The 19,751-nt window shown below is 38.7% G+C and overlaps 1 protein-coding gene across 1 annotated transcript in view; it reads left to right on the top strand.

Annotated features, from left to right (window-relative positions):
• The window catches only part of nrn1la (neuritin 1-like a), a 115,267-nt gene that overhangs the window by 76,044 nt on the left and 19,472 nt on the right, over positions 1-19,751 (top strand). Inside the window, exon 2 of the mRNA XM_032524178.1 lies at positions 9,374-9,524. Coding sequence (XP_032380069.1) covers positions 9,374-9,524 — 151 coding nt within the window. The remainder of the gene's footprint in view (positions 1-9,373; positions 9,525-19,751) is intronic.

Below are 19,751 nucleotides of genomic sequence, written 5' to 3'. Positions count from 1 at the left end.
CTAGTTTATGAAATATTAAACAGCAGGTCTCTGGGGATATGGGGAAGAGTTGTGGTGATGCAGTGTCTGACCCAATTAGCATCTCCTGTTCACCTGCCAGGCTCCAGCCGTGGCTCCACTCTGACTTTTACTCATCACGACAAGCCACTTCTGGGACAGTCACACTCTTCTGGAGTGTTATCCTCGCCGCCTTGTACACTAATCTTGACATGATGCATCTGTGCCTGTCACACCCTTGAAGAGGGCCATCTTAGCTGTGTGAAAAATCGGTCACTACCAGCTGTAAAAATGATCTTACTCTCCTGACTTCCGGAGAGCCGCCTGTCAACAAGTCAGGATGAGGCTCCTCTGGGATGAGCTAACTCTTCTGCAGCATTGTCTCAGCTTATTGTGTAACTAGTCACGGGGTTCTTCTGGGACTGTGTTACTCTTTAGCTACACCTAAAACACTTGGGTTTTGTTTTATTGTTTTAGATTTGACAAAGGAGTCAACCTTTTCATGATCGAAAAACCCGTTTTGATTCTTGAAACATTTAGCAAAATGTCATGAAAAGGATGACAGACTGTAATTGTAGAACGTGCTTTGTTCAGTCTTACTCTGTCCATGTTCAGGGCTGTAGCACAACATTCTGGGGCCCATTCTCTATGGGCAAGCACGTAACTTTTGGTTCATCATGTTGTTTTCTGCAACAATTTGTGCCTTTTCTGCATCAAGTTATGGTGCAAATGTCTGTATTTATGTAAAGGGATTTTTTTTATATGAAGCCTGCAGCAGTTACTTAACTGTCTGGTCTCATTGTGTGGGATCAACCACAGCTATCAATATAATATAAAAAAGAGTCAAACAGAACAGAAGCTGCTCATCACATTTATTCAATGCAGCAGTGGACTTAGGGCATATTGCCAACGTTAACATCAGCTGTCGCTTAGCTGAGCTTAGTTTAGCTGAGGTTGTGTATTTCTGAACACCTGTTTGGAGACAGAATAGATGTCACATCAATGTATGTTCTTAAACAATTTGAATGAATGAATGCAGATAAACATGATTCGATAAACACAGGTCTTATTTCATGAACTTCTTCAACATCCCAGTTCTGTTTCCTGTTTAGTGTTCAACTTTTGCATGGGTGTGTGAGCATTTCTCATTTGTGAAGTCAATGACAGTGAAGCAAATGCAGTGCCTTAACACCAGAACCAACACATGACACGCTATTTCACTTTTTGGATTCTCTTTTTGTAATGATTCCATTATGCAATGTTTTCCTCCTGCCCTAACTTTTCCTAAATACCTATTCTGCACATGCCAATATTATCATCAATATTATCAATAATAGTATCATTATCAATAATAGTATTACGTTTATTAAACCAAAAAGCGTTTTTTTTTTACTGTTATGTTTTTCCAAAACACCTCCCTTTATTCTCCAGGAGAAGCACTGATTAGCGTTGGAGCTCTCTCTCCCCTTTCACCACTCCAGAATTGACGCATGTTCAATAGAAACTTATTTTCACACCAATACTTACTCACAGACACTTATGCTAACTTAAAAACACACTAAGGTATGTAGGCCCGTAGTATACATCTTGAAACATGTGTAATATATTAAGCTAATCAAGCTGTTTTTGTGTTAATAATGGATATGTTTCTGAATTTCAGATCACAGTTTTCATCAGCTCTATTGTCACTGGGAGTGAGATCCACTCTGTATCACCCCTCATGTATTGTCTATGCGGAGATAACTATCCAAACTCTGTTATAGGCAGGTAGTTATTGGTGGGAATTGCCCGTCATGAGACAGGAGTTTCGAGATGAATGAGTAACGAGATTAATTCCGATTGAAGAAAGACAGCAGTGAGCCACAGATGGCAAAAGAAAGAGGCTGCCAAAACCTCTCACTGCACCTCCTTTTGTCTCCACCTTCTCCATCGCTCAAAGTGAAAATACACAATAGGGACAATACCTATGTATCATTCTTAAAACAAATACATTTCAGAAAGGTCCGCGCCAATCATTTATTGCATATCTGAATTACTGTTTCAGCCAGTCAAGTGACTGTTAATTTCTTTTTATTTTATTTTTTTAGACACATGTCACAGACACAGTCTGATGATTCATTTATTGAGGACCTGGTGCTTCTCCATCTGAAGCAGATTCTCTTGGTTCCCACATTGGCAGAGATTGGGACATCATCCTTGCTGACACACTTGGTCAAAATCATGATGGAAGGAAATGTTGTAGACTGTTAATCAGACTGAATTGCTATTTCACTTCACTGCATCATTCAGTCTGACTTCCTGCTCGTTAGCCGATTTCTTTTTAGGATGGTAGATGTATTGACCTAATCAGTTAGTAACAAGTGATGTATCGGTCCTTCAGACATCAATTACAGTCAACATGGAAGCAGCGGGAGCTATTTACTACAACATTTTTGATGTGGATTGAAGAAATGTTGCCATATTCTTGGCAATTTTCTGTCCAACCTTTATCTGTTATATATCATGCTAATTTGCAACAGCAAAAATGTGTTTTGAAGGGAAATGTAATGCTGCCTGGATGTGTTTTTTTTGTCAACATGCTGAGGAAACATTATTAATTTATGTACCTGGAAGGTCGAAATGTTGTTACTAAACATCAGTCTAATATGCGCTGACATTCAATAGGACATTTGAGGGGGGATGAGCGGGGATCTTACTTGTTAGCAAAATGATCATAATGCTTGCCCTTTGTTAACCTGCCATCCCCTAGTAGCAGAGAGAGTGCAGAGAGGTTGTGTAGTTGAATATGTAAGCCTAGTCTGCTTGTCGCATTGATCCTTTATCTGACTGAGGTTTGTGCAAGTTAGAATCTATGGCCCTGCCACTGTGCTGTGTATTGATAAATCCATGGAGCTGTTCCCTGTGCTGAAGTGACACATTTGTCATTGGGACTTTTTTTTTACCCTTTTTTTTACCTTACCTTCTGTCAGTTTCATCTTGAAACTGTAATATTCTCTCTAAACTATGTAGCTATGTTCATGGGGGGGTTTACTTGTTGGGGTGGAACGTTACCTAACTAACAATTTGCCTACTGCTGACAGTAACATCCATTCTTGCAATCCAATGTCCTTTCGTGGCACATACAGTATTATTACACTTTCCATGGTTACATTTAGACTCACGCAGCTTGAAACAGGATAGCATCTTTAGGTTGTGGTGACTGGGGTTAGCAGGACACAGTACAAGTTGTTTTAGGTGTACACCTCTTCATCTCACAGCTCACTGCTGCATCTGGTTCCATTGCTTCCTTTAAAAAAATTCAGTAACACTTTCATATTATAAACATAATAATAATGTATTATAATGTAATTATAGCACTGTGTAAATATAGTAATAAGCACTTATAAATGTTTTAGTGTGTGTCAAATAGGAGTACCTTACCAGTACTCAGTTTATTGTCTGTTATAACCAGTTATATATAACTATATATAATAGTATCTTTGAATTAAGTTAACTGAGTTTTGGGGAAAACATTACATTAGTGAAATCAGTTGTCCATCATTACAAAGTTTTGTCAAATTGGAGAACTGAATTTCAATTATGATTTGTTAAACATGTAATATGTACTGTACTGCCACTCTCCATATACTAGGTCTCTTAGACCTTTTGAATATGTCGGCAGTTTCTTTTTTTTCTTTTTTTAACTTACTTTTTATTTATTTATTTAAGTTAAAGTAACTAAAGGGTTTAAAGGTTAAACTCCATTGACAAGCGACCAAGCAATGCGCTCCATGTCAATGAGAAAAAATAGATTAGAAGAATGGAGAAAAAGGATTTTTTGACATGTTACAAACAAAAAAAACATTTATGGTTTTGGGTGTTATTCTTACATCCATGATTTTGTATTTTTTTCACATGACCTAAACCAAACAATGACCACATATAGTGACTTATAACCAGCTTGTAATTTCATTACTTTACTTTTTTACTTTTCATTACTTTAAAGTACCCAGGCGACTCCTTAGAATAATCAAATTGTAATGCATTGCATGCATGCACAGTGTTTACCGTATTAGTATTACAACTATGACAATTATAATACATTTATTTATATCCATGCAAAAAATAATGTTTTATTATGTAATCTTACAAGTCATTATAATCCATCAATAATATTGTATTGTGACAAAGGTATCCCAAAAAGTGTGGACTGTAGTAATTCCCATTTATTAATAGTGCTTTATGATTATTGCTATAAACAATACATAGTTGGCTACTTGTAATAATGATACAGTGATATAACAAGATTATTACGCATTATAGGTATGTTCATAATGAATTATAGATGTGAGTGTCATAGAAAGTGTTACCAAAGTTTCAAATGATCTGCTAATAAAAAATGCAAAATAAGGAGCACTGTCTTCGTGTGTATACACATTTTTTATGATGTTTGTAAGATATCTTTGGTGGCTGCAAGTTTTTACGCGTACGCAGAACGCAAAAAACTAAAACAACTGTTGCACTAGTCTGAACATCTTGCCGTGCTAACAATGCAACAAAGGTTGCCTAAATGCCACGTACATTTGCTGTCAGCTTACTAATTGATTGTGCGTTTTGTGTAGATTTGGACTTTTATTTGTTTAATTCCACTTTGTCTAAACGGCGAAGTGGAGAGGCCATGTTCACCGCTGTTTGGCGCTGCCTGGTGAATGTGACGTGCGCAGGCCTTGCTGGATACATGTGACCCTTTTTGTGGATCTACTGATCGCTGTGGATAAATTATTTTTTATATCATTGGATTACATCATAATACACATGTTTTTTCTTTTTTCTACATGTCTTAACGTTTTATGGTGTGATTGCACTTTGTTTCTGCGTTTGGCGAGGCATCTCAACAGACTGTAGGTCGAACACGTCTAGGCAAGGCAAGGCAAGGCAGCTTTATTTGTAGAGCACATTGCAGCAACAGGGCAATTCAAAGTGCTTTACACAAAATCAGTTTAAAAAACAAAAAACAGATAAAAACACAAGTATAAACAGTAAAAATAAAAACATTAAGCAACAAAATTCATTCTATAAGCTTGAGACTACCTTCACACTAATTAGTCAATGTTAGTGCTACCTTCGTGATCACTCTTAGTGTCTCTACCCTTCACGACTCTATTTTTAGAGACGTTACCTTTCGTCTCCTTGACTCTTTTTCACACTAATTAACTGCCTTTCTCTTTATTACATAAGGAATTAAACATTAAAGAAATAAAACCAATAAAACACATGTACCGTTTGAGTTCACATGTATCTATTGTGTTCCAAGTGAGCCGTGCCGTGATTGGAATTCATGAGGGTGAATTGTTAAATTGTTACAATGTATTTTAAAATCTGCTTTAAAAATAAACATACAATAATTGTTTATTTAGCAGGATTGTTTTGTCCACATGTGCTCGTGCTATGTTCCCTAAGTGGTAGGCTAGGATAGATTAAGTCTACAGTGATTGGAAGCACCTGACACAACGTGTTTACCAAAATCATGACCTTTCCCTAACCTTAACCGAAGAGCTTTTGTTTTCCACACCTAATCACACAAGGGACATGATGTGAGCTCAGGTTATCAAGTTATCCATTATGATCAATATAGGGTTCTACCTGGCTCTGGCAAAGGAAGGTGAAACTCTGATTGGTTGTTTTTCCAACCAGGAAACAGCGGTCAATAAGCACGACACTAGACCTATTTGAGTAGTGATTGAAAGTTGTGGAACCAGGCTAAATATGCCAAGAGAGGGTGAAGAAGCTTTGAGTTGAATGAAGGAAGACAGATTGATAAATTCAAAGCCTGTGATCTTCTGTTTTCATGACACTTAACTGCTCCTCAAAGTCCTCTGATTCACATTCATTTGCTGCTGCTTAAAAGATGAGAAAGGATCAGCCTGATCAAACAGAAACAATCTAGGTCTCTGCAGTGTGTACGTTAAGACTTAGTTCCCTGCCATTTCAATCCTCTATAAATAGCAGGACAATGCCAAAACGATTGAATGATTGCTAATAATTATTTCAAATACATGCACCAAATGCACATCTGTCTGGATGTAATTTCTCATCCTCAAGTCTGACTCAACAAACAGCTTTGGGCTTTGGTGAGATGCTGTAAATAGCTATGTACAAAGTAAATGACTTGTGAGACTAGGTTCTAAGGGGTGCGTGTGTTTGTGCATGCATGAAATGTGCACTTTAGTGCCTGACTTTGAAATCCAGCGAGAAGCTTCGATGGGAGTTTCTCCGCATTTTTATGAAGACATGAGCAAAAAGTGGTTTCTTGAATGGGCCTAATTGTGACTCATCATTCAGTTTCACCTGAAGTGCATGGGACATATTCCTTCTCTGCAACATGACTGAACATAGACTGTATTTGGATACATTATGGCTAAGATGACTTAAATTGACAAATGAATTGTCATGTTGTGGACTCCTCAAATCAGAAATGATAATACCAAACATTATGAAGTAGAAAAAACACTTTAAAGCGTAGATATATGCAACCTGCCATTAAAAGGCATTTCCAATTAAAAAAAATTGGATTCTCCTTTCTCCAGCCAAAGCACTAATTATCCTGCTGTTCCTAACCTAATCTTTGCATGTACTTGGAACTGATTGGAAGCACCTCAACGTGCTTGTTTCCCCGCAGCTAGTGTCTTTACAATCCATGCTGATCACTGGAAAGATGCTGCCTTAGCAACTAGAAACCTGACAGATGTGTTGTAATTGCTCCTGGTTAGATCCTTTTCTAAACGATGATTGGGGTTTCTGTAGTTAGACTATTAGTGCATGTAGACTGTACAGGCAATGCATTTAATGTACATTTTAATGCTGAAGATTTAATAATTATTTCTATATTATCAATATGTGAAAGGGTTACTGGTGACAAACTCACAATTAGTACCTGACTCTGCGATTCCCCCTAGCTCTGCAGTACTTTCACTTCTTTCATCTCATTGTTTTGATTTTCCAGTTTGCAACTTTACTATTTTGATTCACACTCACAGCTCTCATCTGTGTTGTTTTTCTTTTTTCTTTTTTACTATCTGCCCAGCTCCAAACCGCAGAAAGATAATGACCAGCTGACAAACATAGTAGAGCTTTTATAAGAAACAGATAATAATAGACAATAGAGTTGGTGGAGACCAAAACAGAGCTAAAAGAGAGTGAATATCAGACTTAGATTGGACAGAAACGAGTACTGTTAAACGTCCAATTAGTGGTATTTCAGACTGTACGTGCTGTGATGATAGCTCAATTCACAACGACAAAACACACAGATCACTTTGGTCTTGTCAGTGGAAACTTTGACAACTTTTAAAAAGTAAACTTTCCATTCAGAATCTCATTGGCATCCATTTTGTTGTCTCCCACTCGCCATCCACTCAAAACGTAACGTTACCACTCTTTGGCCGGCTCGCAAGCCCAAACAAGTGTGTGTGGCGTGCCTGTTGTTTTGTTTCCGGTCTAGCTAGATCCGGTGTGGTGTTGTGGTTTTTCTAACATTACTTGTTGTTGCAACAACATGTAAAACAAACTAAAAAGTTTTCTAGGCCAAAAAGAACGTTGATCTTGCGATAAAGAAATTGACGCCGTCAATAACGTGTTTAACTGACAGCACTAACAGGAACATAACTTTAAACATATGCTAATGTTGCTCTGTGTTAGCTGGATGTGTGGACATATGTCAAAATTCCCCATCAGAACTTTTTGAGGTGATAATATGTCAGTGTTGTATTCACAGCTTGTTCCACTGCAGCCAAGTGGCTAAAATAATCAATTAATGCTGTGGCCAAACGAGTCATTAGTGTGTCTAGAGACAAACATGACAATTTAAGAGTTATTCTTGTTATTAATGATTATTGTTGTGATCATGGCATTAACTGATCAAGATGAGAAATAAGACTAATCGTTAAAGACCCTGAACACCCATACAGGTGTTTTTAGTTAATGTGGCTGATTGGGCCTCTTCCCAGGACTGTGTGGGTGTGGTAAGTGGGTGAGTGAGATCTTCCTGAGTCCTCTGTTAGTGCTGTTGCACCTGTTAGGGCGGGAAAAATGACAGCTGTATAATTCTTATTGGTAGAAAGAATTTGTGACCTAATAAGTACGCATCAATGTTCCGGCCCACCATCAACCTGAGCAGAGTCTAATCAGTCAGAATATCTGAAAACACCTGTGTGGGTGTTCAGAGGCTTTAACGGGTTTCTCACTGATCACAAGAAACAACTTGTAGCTGTGTTGATCTCATGCACGACTATGTTTCAGAAATGTAGCTAGTTAGTAGGAAGATGACGTACCCATTCTTAATACTGCTTTCTAAATTGGGATGGGTCAACTATTTCTCCAAACAGCCATCAGCGAGCACACGACCAGACACATTGCAGAACGTCCTCACCCACAAACCGCCCGTATAGGTTGATTGTGCAAGCAGCTTATAGCGACCCCTCTTTACCTTTTGTTGTTAGGCAGCGATATAAATATTATGTTAAAAATAGAACGGTCACGTGACTTAAACTGCCACCTCAGTCAAGTGTAATGGTCAGGTGTTAAAAACATTAACAGAACAAACAGTCATATGTGTGGTTTTGGGAGTCATTGGCAATCGACCCAATGTGTTGTTTAGGTATGAAGCTGTGTTGTTGATTCAGAGGTCCGGAAACTCTTCTGACGGGATATCGGGGGGGTTCTGAACATTGTAACCGTAATCATAGTCCACCTTGTTCTCTGTAGTTACTCTGTGTGCTACCTTCTGTGAGTTCAGACTAAAATATAAATGTATTTTTGTGGAAATAGTCCATTTGTGTGGGTTGTCAAGCAATCAAAGGTGTCGGTAAACTAAAGGTGTGTTAAGGTGATTGGGTCTTAGCTGCACTCAAACATGTTTGTGTGTGTTGTTGATCTGAATAGAATCTGATCACTGAGGATAAGTAAATACATTTCTCAGTTGTATTTCCATTTCCTGGTCAACAAGCCTTGGCATATGTCATCTTTGATGTGTGCAATCAATTATCAGTGGACTTTAAACACTGAATGAGTGAGAGGGGAAAGGACTGAAGATGGGCCCACGGCGGTCTCTGTGTGTATGAGGATAATACTCAGTCTCTCAGTTCATGATTGAAACAAAAAGCTGCATAGACAGCAGTGTCAGTCACTGCACAGACGCTCTTTTCTTATCTGCACACGTCTCATCTCACTCTGGTCCAACAGCTGCAGCTATTATCAAAGAGTAAAAGAAATCCATTGTTAACTGCTGCATTGTTATTTCTGCTCAGATGTATTTTCCCAGTTCATATTACACAGCAAGTTCAACTTTTAATTCATCTTTTCTGCGTGTGTGTGTGTGGTTTCTGTGTGTGTTCTCCAGTGCAGAGCCCGTGCCCTGTTGCTGCATCGTCAGCCAGAAGGTGTCACTCCATCTATAAGGGTTTCGCTCAGTGTCTGATGGCTCTGGGCGACAGTCTCACGGACAGCGCCCGCAAGAATGAAGACACACATGAGATACACTCCATCTGCAGGTTGGTGTAAACACACACACACACACACACGACACAAACATTCTATAAAAATTCCCTTAGCACTGAGCCCTGATAGCGTAGTATTTAAATATGCATACCTAAACCCCACAGGGCAGTTAGATCAGTATCAGTGAGAATCCAGTTACTTTAAGAGAGATGGTTTAGAAAACAAACGCATCATCTCTCTGGGGAATGCACTACACATTTTTGAGGTGGAACTGAGTATGCAAGGCTTTTGGAAAGAATAGTTTAGACAAGCATTTTACAATTCCACAAAGTCAGAATGCCTTCTGATATCAATAGGGCACTCACATCCGAACAATATCACAGATCAAAGTCTTTGCTTTCTAATCCCTCACTGGATGTATTCATGACTCGTTCACATGCAGGTATAAGATTCCTATTTACTAATAAGCTGTGTTTGAACATATGTTTGATGAGAATTTTACCATAGACACAAATTGACACATTGCATGTTCGTTGCATGGCTATTGTAACAGAGAATTGAGGAGTGTGAAATTAGAATGTGCTAGTTTTGTATATACCCTGTGTGCAATTTAAAGATGTTACATTTACACATGCTTTCAAATCTTCAGTGAATACGTGAATGAGAACACTGCTGAGACCATCAGCTGCTTGTACGATACATTTGACTGGCAGCAGAGGAAAATGCAGGCTTTTTTTTAAAGAGGTACTCCATCAATTTAGCATGGACACTCCATAAAGTAGGGAGACACAATTATAAAAAGGGGTCAAGGAGATGAAAAGGTCAGAGATATACTTCATAAGCAGGCTTTCTCTTTACTAACCGTCTCCAGCCATGTTAGTGGCTCTGTAAAGGATGGGATAGGGCAGGGGTTCTTTAAGTGCGGACCAAACGGCACATGAATCCAGACCCAGTCTATACCTAGTGTCATAAATACAATACCTTATGAAGTGTAATTTTTTCTATTTCTAAGTGATTTTTTTATTGATCAATAAATTGATAGGGAGTGTAGTTCCGTGATCCATGATCCATACAGATCTCCCCTGGTTCAACACCTGGTTCAGCAGATTATTTGCAAAGTTTACCATCATTATGTGAAATACAGTTTTACTGCTGCTGTTACGTAAGTGAGGGCAATAAAGCTGTCACAATGTTGATACATTTTTCAAAACTCCACGCAGACAATCTCCATGCAATATGATAAAATGGTGAGCCAAAAAGGGACTGCAGTGTGGTTAGACTTCTCTATGCCCTGGTGGCAGACTGACAGGCTGAAGGATGTAGGGATGGGTTTGGAAGGGGAGAGCGAGGTAGGGAGGGGTTTTCTTTTGTGTGTTGTGTAAAATCTTCTATATATGTGAATAGGATAAATAGGTTTGGACTTATTTTACTAAATAAACTGAACTGAAATTTAAAAAAAAGTGTTATTACAGAGAGAATGTAGGCTACCGGAAAAGTTAGAATACCGTTGAGTACTGGTATCTGTACAAATGATGAGATCTTTGACAGTGTGGTGTTGAAGATTCTGGGACACCAAGCTGACATCAAGGCTGATGATATTTTTTCATTTCTTTCTCCATTGTTGCTAACCAGATTTTGCTTTGTCAATATGAATCACACCACAGGATTGTAATAAAGCCCCTGATAAAATAAATAAATGATTTTACTTACTGGGATTATATGAGAGGAATATTGAGCCTTTCACTTACACAAACAAAGTAATTACATTGTATGCAGCATGAATGCTAGATTGCCACAGCTCTGCCAGGAGTGAAGTTGAAGAATTGTTTATCTTGTTCTGTGTATCGTTCATTTTATACAAAGGGTTCACAGCTAATTTGACAATGATGTTAGAAATGCCACAAGCAGCGACTTTTCGAGCCAGAATTTACGTAATAATGCTGTAGCTATTGCTCATATTTTTCTATGATGCGTTTTACAACGGGTATTTAAGCGTTAGTGTGTAACTTTTTGATAATAATTACATTCAAATACATTACATTTAAGCCATTGCCAAATGAGTTGCTACAAAGCTAATTAAGACTATCAATTCCACAACAATTCTCTGTGTGTTTCCCAGAATGGCTAGATCGACAATATGATGTTGCATCCTCCGTGTCCTCCTTGGCTACTAGCAACTTTGTGGAGGAGGGTTTGGAGGGGGGTGCGGCGTGTGGCTACACAGACGGTTTTGTTGTTTGTTTGTTTGTTTGTTGATTCCTCATGGGCGGGCGACAGAAACCACGCACTATACCTTTAAAATCTTTCTTGAGTTATCCGATCCTAAGTGGACAGCTCTAAGTATGTGTGTGTAAAATGTGTGTCTGAATGCATCTTGACTTACCACCTCAATATTCTCATTTCCCCGCTCAATAGGAAAATAAACACGTATATCATTTCTGTTCATACATACCCTTAGGATCGTTGTGTTGAGTGCATGTGTGTGTGGTGTGTGTGTGTGCATTTCCGTTGTTACTCTCACAGTAATTACACATGAGAAACATGCAATGACTAATGAAAAAGCGCTGCCTGTAGTCTATTGCCAGGACCTGTGCAGGAGAGGAATGTTACATTTAAAGGCAACTGTAAGATTCTTAAAGATATTTCATCTCTTACTCGAGAGACTTGATCACTTCACTAATTAACCTCTGTGGGGTGGCTGTCAAGATGGTTGATACTGCGCTGTTTGTTAAAGCGTAACTCTCACTAAAATGCAACCTAAGGTCTTTTTGTGAATGTAACCGAGTCAAACTTTCATGTAAAAGCATATTTAGGACGGAGGCGCCACTTTTAAGATTTCGTATTCTGGTTTTCGGTCAAATGACCTTTTGAATGGGAGAGCTAAGGGCCCTTCTATGATTGATGATATTTAACACGCAGACATGAGAGTTATCAGTCCTCCCATCTAACTCTTGGCTAGAAAGCGAATACACATTTTTTCACAATATGTCAAACTTCGGTAATTACACTTTTTGACCAAATGATATTATTTGTTTTTAATTTAGGCTATCCACGTCAATATAATCACCAAGGATATATGGATTTCTCAGACTATTTTTGTTTGATTTGAACTTTGAACATTGAACACTGCCTCTTCTCTTCTCCCAGCCTTTCTTCACTCTGCAGCTCTCTTTTTAGCCTCTCATTGTTTGGGCTGGAGGCCTGATGACGCTGATTAAAGATGCAGAACATCTCTCACTTTCCTTCTGTCTTCCCCTCCCTTTCTTTCTCTCACCACTCTATTTCTCTATATCCTGTATCCATCTATCATTCCTCCCTATCCCTCTGTCATCTCCGCTCACCACTCTATTTATACATACCATATTCCATCCATCTTCGAGAGATGTCGTATCCTCTCGACCAGGGAAGGGAGCCATTAATGTGTGAAGGGTCCTTAGAATGTGATTGCTTATCTGAGAGCAATGTTTTTGAACGAAATTTGTACGGTGTCAAAATTATATTGAACTCCTGAAGTACACAGAATCATTACAGCAGACTGTAAACACATTCTGGGAACAGTAGAGATCCACCAAAGGGGTCAAATAGTTGATAAATATAGTTGCTGTACTGCTGGGCTAATATTTTAAGTAGTTATTTTATGTGATATAACATGAATTGTGACCAGCACTTTTTTCTTACTGCATTATGAATGAAGCTTTTGCAAACAATGGCATGCATGCTCAATATTTCACCGCTTACTGACATTTAGATAGTTCACAGGGAAGTGTTGTTGCTCAGCTCACCGTGTGTGACTCTGTGACACAGTGTGACTCCAGGAAATCGAGGGAGGATTTTCCTTTTGTTTAAGACAGCGGCTCCCAACCTCTTTTGCGCCACGGACCAGTTTCATGTAAGACATATTTTCACGGAACGGTCTTCAAGGTGTGGCAGATAAACACGATAAAATGGATGACAAGCATGGACAACCAGCATGAAAACAAATATCTAGTAACATATATATAATATGAAAACAAATGTAAAATGCATGAAAAACACAATTTATCTTGATGATTGCTTGTTTCTGTTCAACCAAACGGCCCCATCTGTGGGTAACGGGAGACACTGACACCCAAGGTGCGTTCCTTATGTCCAGTTAACTCCGGGATTTTGTTTTGATTGCTGTCACGGCAGAAAAATCGGGACACTTGGTCTCCATGTTTCGAATAAGTTTTGAAGTCTTCATTGCTTCATTTGCTAGCTTGTCGCCACATTTTATGCACATGGGGTTTGGCACATGAGAATCCCTTGTTGCGATAAATTCGTATTTTAAGTAGGATTCCTGGTATTGTCTGTTACATTTCTCTTTCTTTGAAGTTGTAGGCTTCTCTTCTGTCTCCTCCTCCGCGGGGCCTTCACTCATTTTTTAGCAAGTTTGTGGGCTTCATTGAGCGGTTAATATCAAGTGACACGGGCAGAGACGGGAGAGAATCTGGTCATCCTTCAAAATAAAACATCTTTTAGACTCTGATAATCAATTAAACAGAAATAATGTTATTTCTTTTTTTCTGGTACTGATCCGTGGACCGGTGTTTGAGGAACACTGGTTTAAGACACATTTTCTTTGAGATTTACAAGCGTGCCATTATAGTCCTTAAGGAAAACCTAATGAAGTTATCCTAAATATATCCTTCTCCTATCCTCTCCTAGCAGTCTCCGTCATCTCATTGATATCTTGGTTTGAGCTTTACTCCACTTTCAGGGCTCCCGGAGCGCTGAGTGCAGGTTGAAGGCGGCAGCAGAATCTGGGTCTGTCCGCAGAGGGCTGCGCTGCCGTCTGATATAGAGGCACTGTGTTAGCATGTGGAAATTAGCATTTAGCTCAAAACACCACTGCACCAAACGGTTGGGTTATGCTGGTAAAGAGCTAGTCCCTACGATGTGTTGTCTGACCTCATCAGAAGGCAAAGATTATTACAGCTGTTTCAAACTTCCAGGTGTGGGGGAGGGGTTTTCCAAAGCTGTGCAACCAATCTGACAAACACTTGTCAGATACTCTGCATCATTTCATCCATACGACAATGATGTGTGCATGTGTGTATTGTGTGAATTAATGCAAAAGGATTCTTGTTTCAACAGTTTGGGCTCAACCGTGATTAAAATGAGGGTAATGGAATGGGTTTGCTTTTTCTTACAAGTGGAATAACAACTCTGTGTGTGTGTGTGTGTGTGTGTGTGTGTCGCCATGGCCCTGCAGCCCACCAGTGTTACCACTTCACTGTTGTTAAATCTCTTCTATTCCTTGAGGTACCAATTAAACTACTAATCCTGCAACCCAGCCACCTTTGTGTGAGTGTTGCCTAATGCGAGGGACATAAGAACTTTCTCTCTCTCTCTCTCTCTCTCTCTCTCTCTCTCTGTCTCTCTCTCACACACAAACACACACACACATAATCCACATGTCCACATGCATGTTTCTCCCCAATCTAAACTCTCTGTGTCCTCACCTCACTTGTTCTTTCTTTTACTTTTCACAAATTTTTTCCACCCCATTTAGGTTTCCCTCTCTTTTTCTTCCCCCTCTTTGTTTTCTCCCTTCTCTCGTCTTTTTTCACCCTCCTCCATCCTTCCACTGTTTTTCTCTTCAGCTCCTTCCCTCCTTCCCTCTTTCCAATCAGGAACATGGTTTTAGCGCTTCTATCAGAGCCACCTAATGAGGAGGTAGCAGGGCGCTCCCCTCTGAAAATCCGCATGCACGTGCACACTCAAACGTGCACACACACATACAAGCTACAGTGTAGTCTGTATAGGAAGCTATGATTTGCATCTAGGCCAAGGCTGCTCCATTGTCAGAGCTCCCCCAGGAGTGCAGCACTGCTTTTATTCCGCATATAGTCACAATAGGCTTTATGCATTTGCAATCATTCACTGTGGATCAAGAGGAGGTGAGGTGAAATGGAAATATGCGGGGCTAAAATACAGAATAATTAGGCATAATAGAATTAAACAGTAACCTTTTGCTGCGGCTTTAAGAAGAACAGGGGAGGTTCAGATGAGAAAACTGTATCCCTTTACATCTAGGCAAAGTTATAAAGAGTTTATAGGATATAAGTAGTAATAACAAGAGTTTATTAATGTTAAAATCATGCTGAATAATAGCAATAAGCCAATATAATTTATATTATTATATATCTAAGAAGAAGGCTTTACTTGGGTTGCCAGGTTGTGAACTCACACTGCAAAAAAGGGGAGTCTGAAACAAGATAAAAACACTAAATCTGAGGGAAAAGGTACTCAAAAGTAAAATTATCTCTCCATGCAGCAGGATAATTTCACTTGATAAGCTTGCTTAATTTAAGATTATAGTGTAAAGTTGAACACCTAAAATAAGGAATTCACTCTTAAAACAAGATATGTTTTTTTATCTTGGTAATAACCAAATAATTTGCAGTGTAGATTTTCTGATAGAGTAGAAGTGGGACTAAAATCAGTTGTTTCTTCGAACTTCATATACTGAATCAGTAAAACCCCAGAAAATGATTTCTACTGCATCAATAATAGTAAAGATAACTTTCCGGCCTGTCCCTAAGGCCTATCCCTTAGGAGGATGATACAATGCTGCTGAGTGGTCTTCATTTAGCGTAGTCCCTGGATCAGTGTGGTTCTTCTGAATGTGATGTTTCCAGTAAGGCTGTAAAAATATATTTTTCTCTGAAATGAATGCAGAATTTGGGTCAAATCTGTGGATCTGTATCAATGTAGCTAAATCTAATTTTCCTATACTTATTGGTTAAGCTTTACACTCCAAGTTAATATTGATTTAATAGCATTTATAATTGCAGGTGTCATACCGGTGGTCTTATTGCAAAAAATGCCTATACAGGCAGAACCATATGTCTTTACCATCTCATCCATCCACCACAGGCCCCGCAGGATCATGGGACTTTGTACTCCGGTTACCCATAACCAAGAGTGAAAGTACTTCTCTTTACACTACAAAATAGTCCTCACTATACGGCTTAGTTTAATCACGGCAAACTTTGCAAAATCCTGAACAGCTCCAACTTTTTGTTTCTTGTAGATTTTACCATAAAATCTATGTCACACCCACGTTGGAGAACTTCTCAGCATATATTAATTTCCTGTTCAGAAATACCCCCAGAATGTGCCCAACCATAATCTCACAAATTGGTAACCAAAAACCTCCCAAACGGCACAAAGTTACTCCGTTCACTTCAATATATGTTTCAGCCAAAAATAATGATAAATAATGTCCCCTTTTTATCGCTTTATTGTTTAGAAATGTTCATGAAAACAACCAAATCACTGTCTAATCAAGTTGTTTAATTTAGATCTCACCCTTGCTGATTGTCATACAGTTCAGTATAAGAAATGAGCAAGCATTAAAAGTAAGGAGACATCAAAAAGAAAGGTCTTCAGCGTTGATTTAAAAGAGCTGAGAGTTGCAGCAGACCTGCAGTTTTCTGGGAGTTTATTCCAGATATGAGGAGCAGAGAAACTGAACGCAGCTTCCCCCTGTTTAGTTCTGACTCTGGGGACAGAAAGCAGACCTGTCCCAGATGACCTGAGAGGTCTGGGTGGTTCATAGTTTACTAGGAGATCAGACATGTATTTTGGCCCTAAACCGTTTAGTGATTTATAAAGAACCAGAAGTATTTTGAAATCAATTCTTTGAGGCGCAGGAAACCAGTGTAAAGACTTCAGAACCGGAGTGATGTGTTCTGCTTTTGTGGTCTTAGTGAGGACCCGAGCAGCAGCGTTCTGAATCAGCTGCAGCTGTCTGATTTTTTAGAGAGACCTGTAAAGACACCGTTGCAGTTGTCAAGTCTACTGAAGACAAAAGCATGGACTAGTTTTTCCAAATCCTTCTGAAAGATTACATACAATTACATACATTTTAAAATAATAATATCAACATCCTAAAAATAACAATGTGACCCAGAACTATATTCCTGAGTGTGTGGAGGGCTTTTGGGACATCATTTTGGGAAGTTAAAATTGCAGATAGTAGAAATTAATGGCTAACTGAATAGATAAATACATGAAAGATAATTAAAAATGAATCATTTTTAGTTTGGTCACTATTCTGTAACGAGAAGCTGATAAGTTTTAGGGAAAGATCCACATTTGTGTTTAAATGAATACTTAGTTAAGGTCATGGAAGTTTAAGTCCCTAGTAGTCTACATCCACATCGGAATTTCCGCAGGATGTCTTTCCTTTTGGCCGGATGTCCTGTAACCTTCCACTTCCTTTGTGTTGGCATTTCCAACTCCGGTGGATTTCTGAAGACTATGGTGAACAGTTCCTCGGATCTCTGCAGGGTAAATCCAAACTGCTAGCTAGACTATCTGTCCAATCTGAGTTTTCTGTTACACAACTAAAACAACTTTTGATCGTGCTTAGCACCGCCCAAGACGATTGTGATTGGTTTAAAGAAATACTAATACACCAGAGCACTCTACCATCTTGGAATGCTGGGTGGACTAGCCAGACCCTCCTCCATAGCGCTGTGGAGGAAGGTCTGGTAATGCAAAACTAAGTTCCCAGTAACCACACGGTTAAGAAGGGACTGTCCTTGGCGTATCACGAACTAACGTAGCCTACACTTTGTCAAGGCAGCTTGAGATTTTAACAAACTCAATACTGTACAGAAGAGATAAGGCGCCTTTCCTCAAAAATCCAAATTAAACATGCAATGTCAGTGTTAGTGACGCTTTGAATGTGGATCAATAAAAATCCAAATGAAAGATAGTTTGTCATCTGAAAGATGAATTCCATCAGAATACACAAGCTATGCAATAAAAAAACAAATGGACAGTCTGAAGAGAGGTCTCTCCTAAAGACAGGATGTAGTCAAAGCATAACTGAGAAAACTCTTCATTTAGATCTTTCACCCAAAGTATAAAGTATAAACAGTAAAAATTGTGGCATTTGTTTCCTTGGTTGCACAAACAAAAGCTGGAGTCTGCCAATCGTTATCAGAAAATTCTCTCTCTCAAGGTTTAGTTTGCTTTCACCCAGTCGTCTTCCACAGCAGCCTTTCTATTTGCTTTTATATTTTTATTCTCTACAGATTTAGATAAGGCCATTCATGTTGTCACTGCATCTCATTGCAGCGTCTACTCCTATTCCTTCCTCACTTTAAAGTCACTTTCAGCTCATTTAGGATGCAGCAGTTAGGATTTAAACTGCTGCCAAACAAAGAAAGCACAATATTCCCAAGTCGTGCATTTCTTTATGGTTATCATGTAGATTGAGAAATTATTTTGAGCAAGAAGGATGAGTTTCAATTCTTTACTTTTTTATTCCTACAAAACAAACTGCCACATATGAGAAAGTGTGATTATAGCTTCGTAAAATCCTGCTCAGAAATTCTACACAAAATAGGTTATTTACCATGTATGAAAATAGTCACTTACTGCTTAAACCTCTACTGCTGATATACTGCAGCTGCGGAATAAAGATCAAGTCTTTTGTGGGTGGAAAATAGAAAGTTTTTTCTTCCCCTCAACAAGGTGAAGGAAGTCTTCTCGAAGCACGTGAACACGGTAACCCTGATGAAGGCCACAGCAGCTCACGCGTGATGATTTTAATATAAAAGCTTTGTCAAACTCTTCTTCTGGAATAGCTGAATTCTTTTCATGTCTTTCCTTCTGTTCAATTCATGCAATTCACCAGAGATGAGAGTTTTTTTTAAATTTTTTTATCCCTAAGTACATCAACCTTGGACAGGATACGGCGCTTTTCGGGATTTCTGCAGGATGTGAAAAAATACCCGTAACATAACTGATGTTTTAGAAATATCCATGCTGAGTTATTTCCAGCTCTGATATTAAGGATGACATTGAAACCTGGGTTTATTTTTTAAATGTTCTAAGCTAATTTGACACTATAATCAGTGTTGGGCAAGTTTCTTCCAACATGTAACACATTATAGATTACTAGTTACTGTCATTTGAGAGTAATGAGTTTTGTTAAAATATTACTGTCTCTGAATTGTAATGTGTTACACTACTGCATTACTTTTAAGTTACTTTCACCAAAATAACAGCGGAAGTTTGACTTGGCAGCTAGCTTGTGACTTTCAATAAAGTCTCCTTTTTATCCACTTTAAAACATCATAGATTATTCATACAATTTTGTATAATTATTATGAATACACAAAGTAGCTAACATCTCTCTCCGTCAGGTCTGCGGGGCTTTCCCGTTAACATTCAGGGTTTTTTCAAGCTTCAGGTTTGTTTTATAATTCGGTTCAAACTAGTACCTAGTAACCAGGAGA

This window comes from Etheostoma spectabile, chromosome 8 (genome assembly GCF_008692095.1).
Source record: "Etheostoma spectabile isolate EspeVRDwgs_2016 chromosome 8, UIUC_Espe_1.0, whole genome shotgun sequence".
Lineage (NCBI taxonomy): Eukaryota > Metazoa > Chordata > Actinopteri > Perciformes > Percidae > Etheostoma > Etheostoma spectabile.
This window is presented reverse-complemented; position numbering and strand designations above follow the sequence as displayed.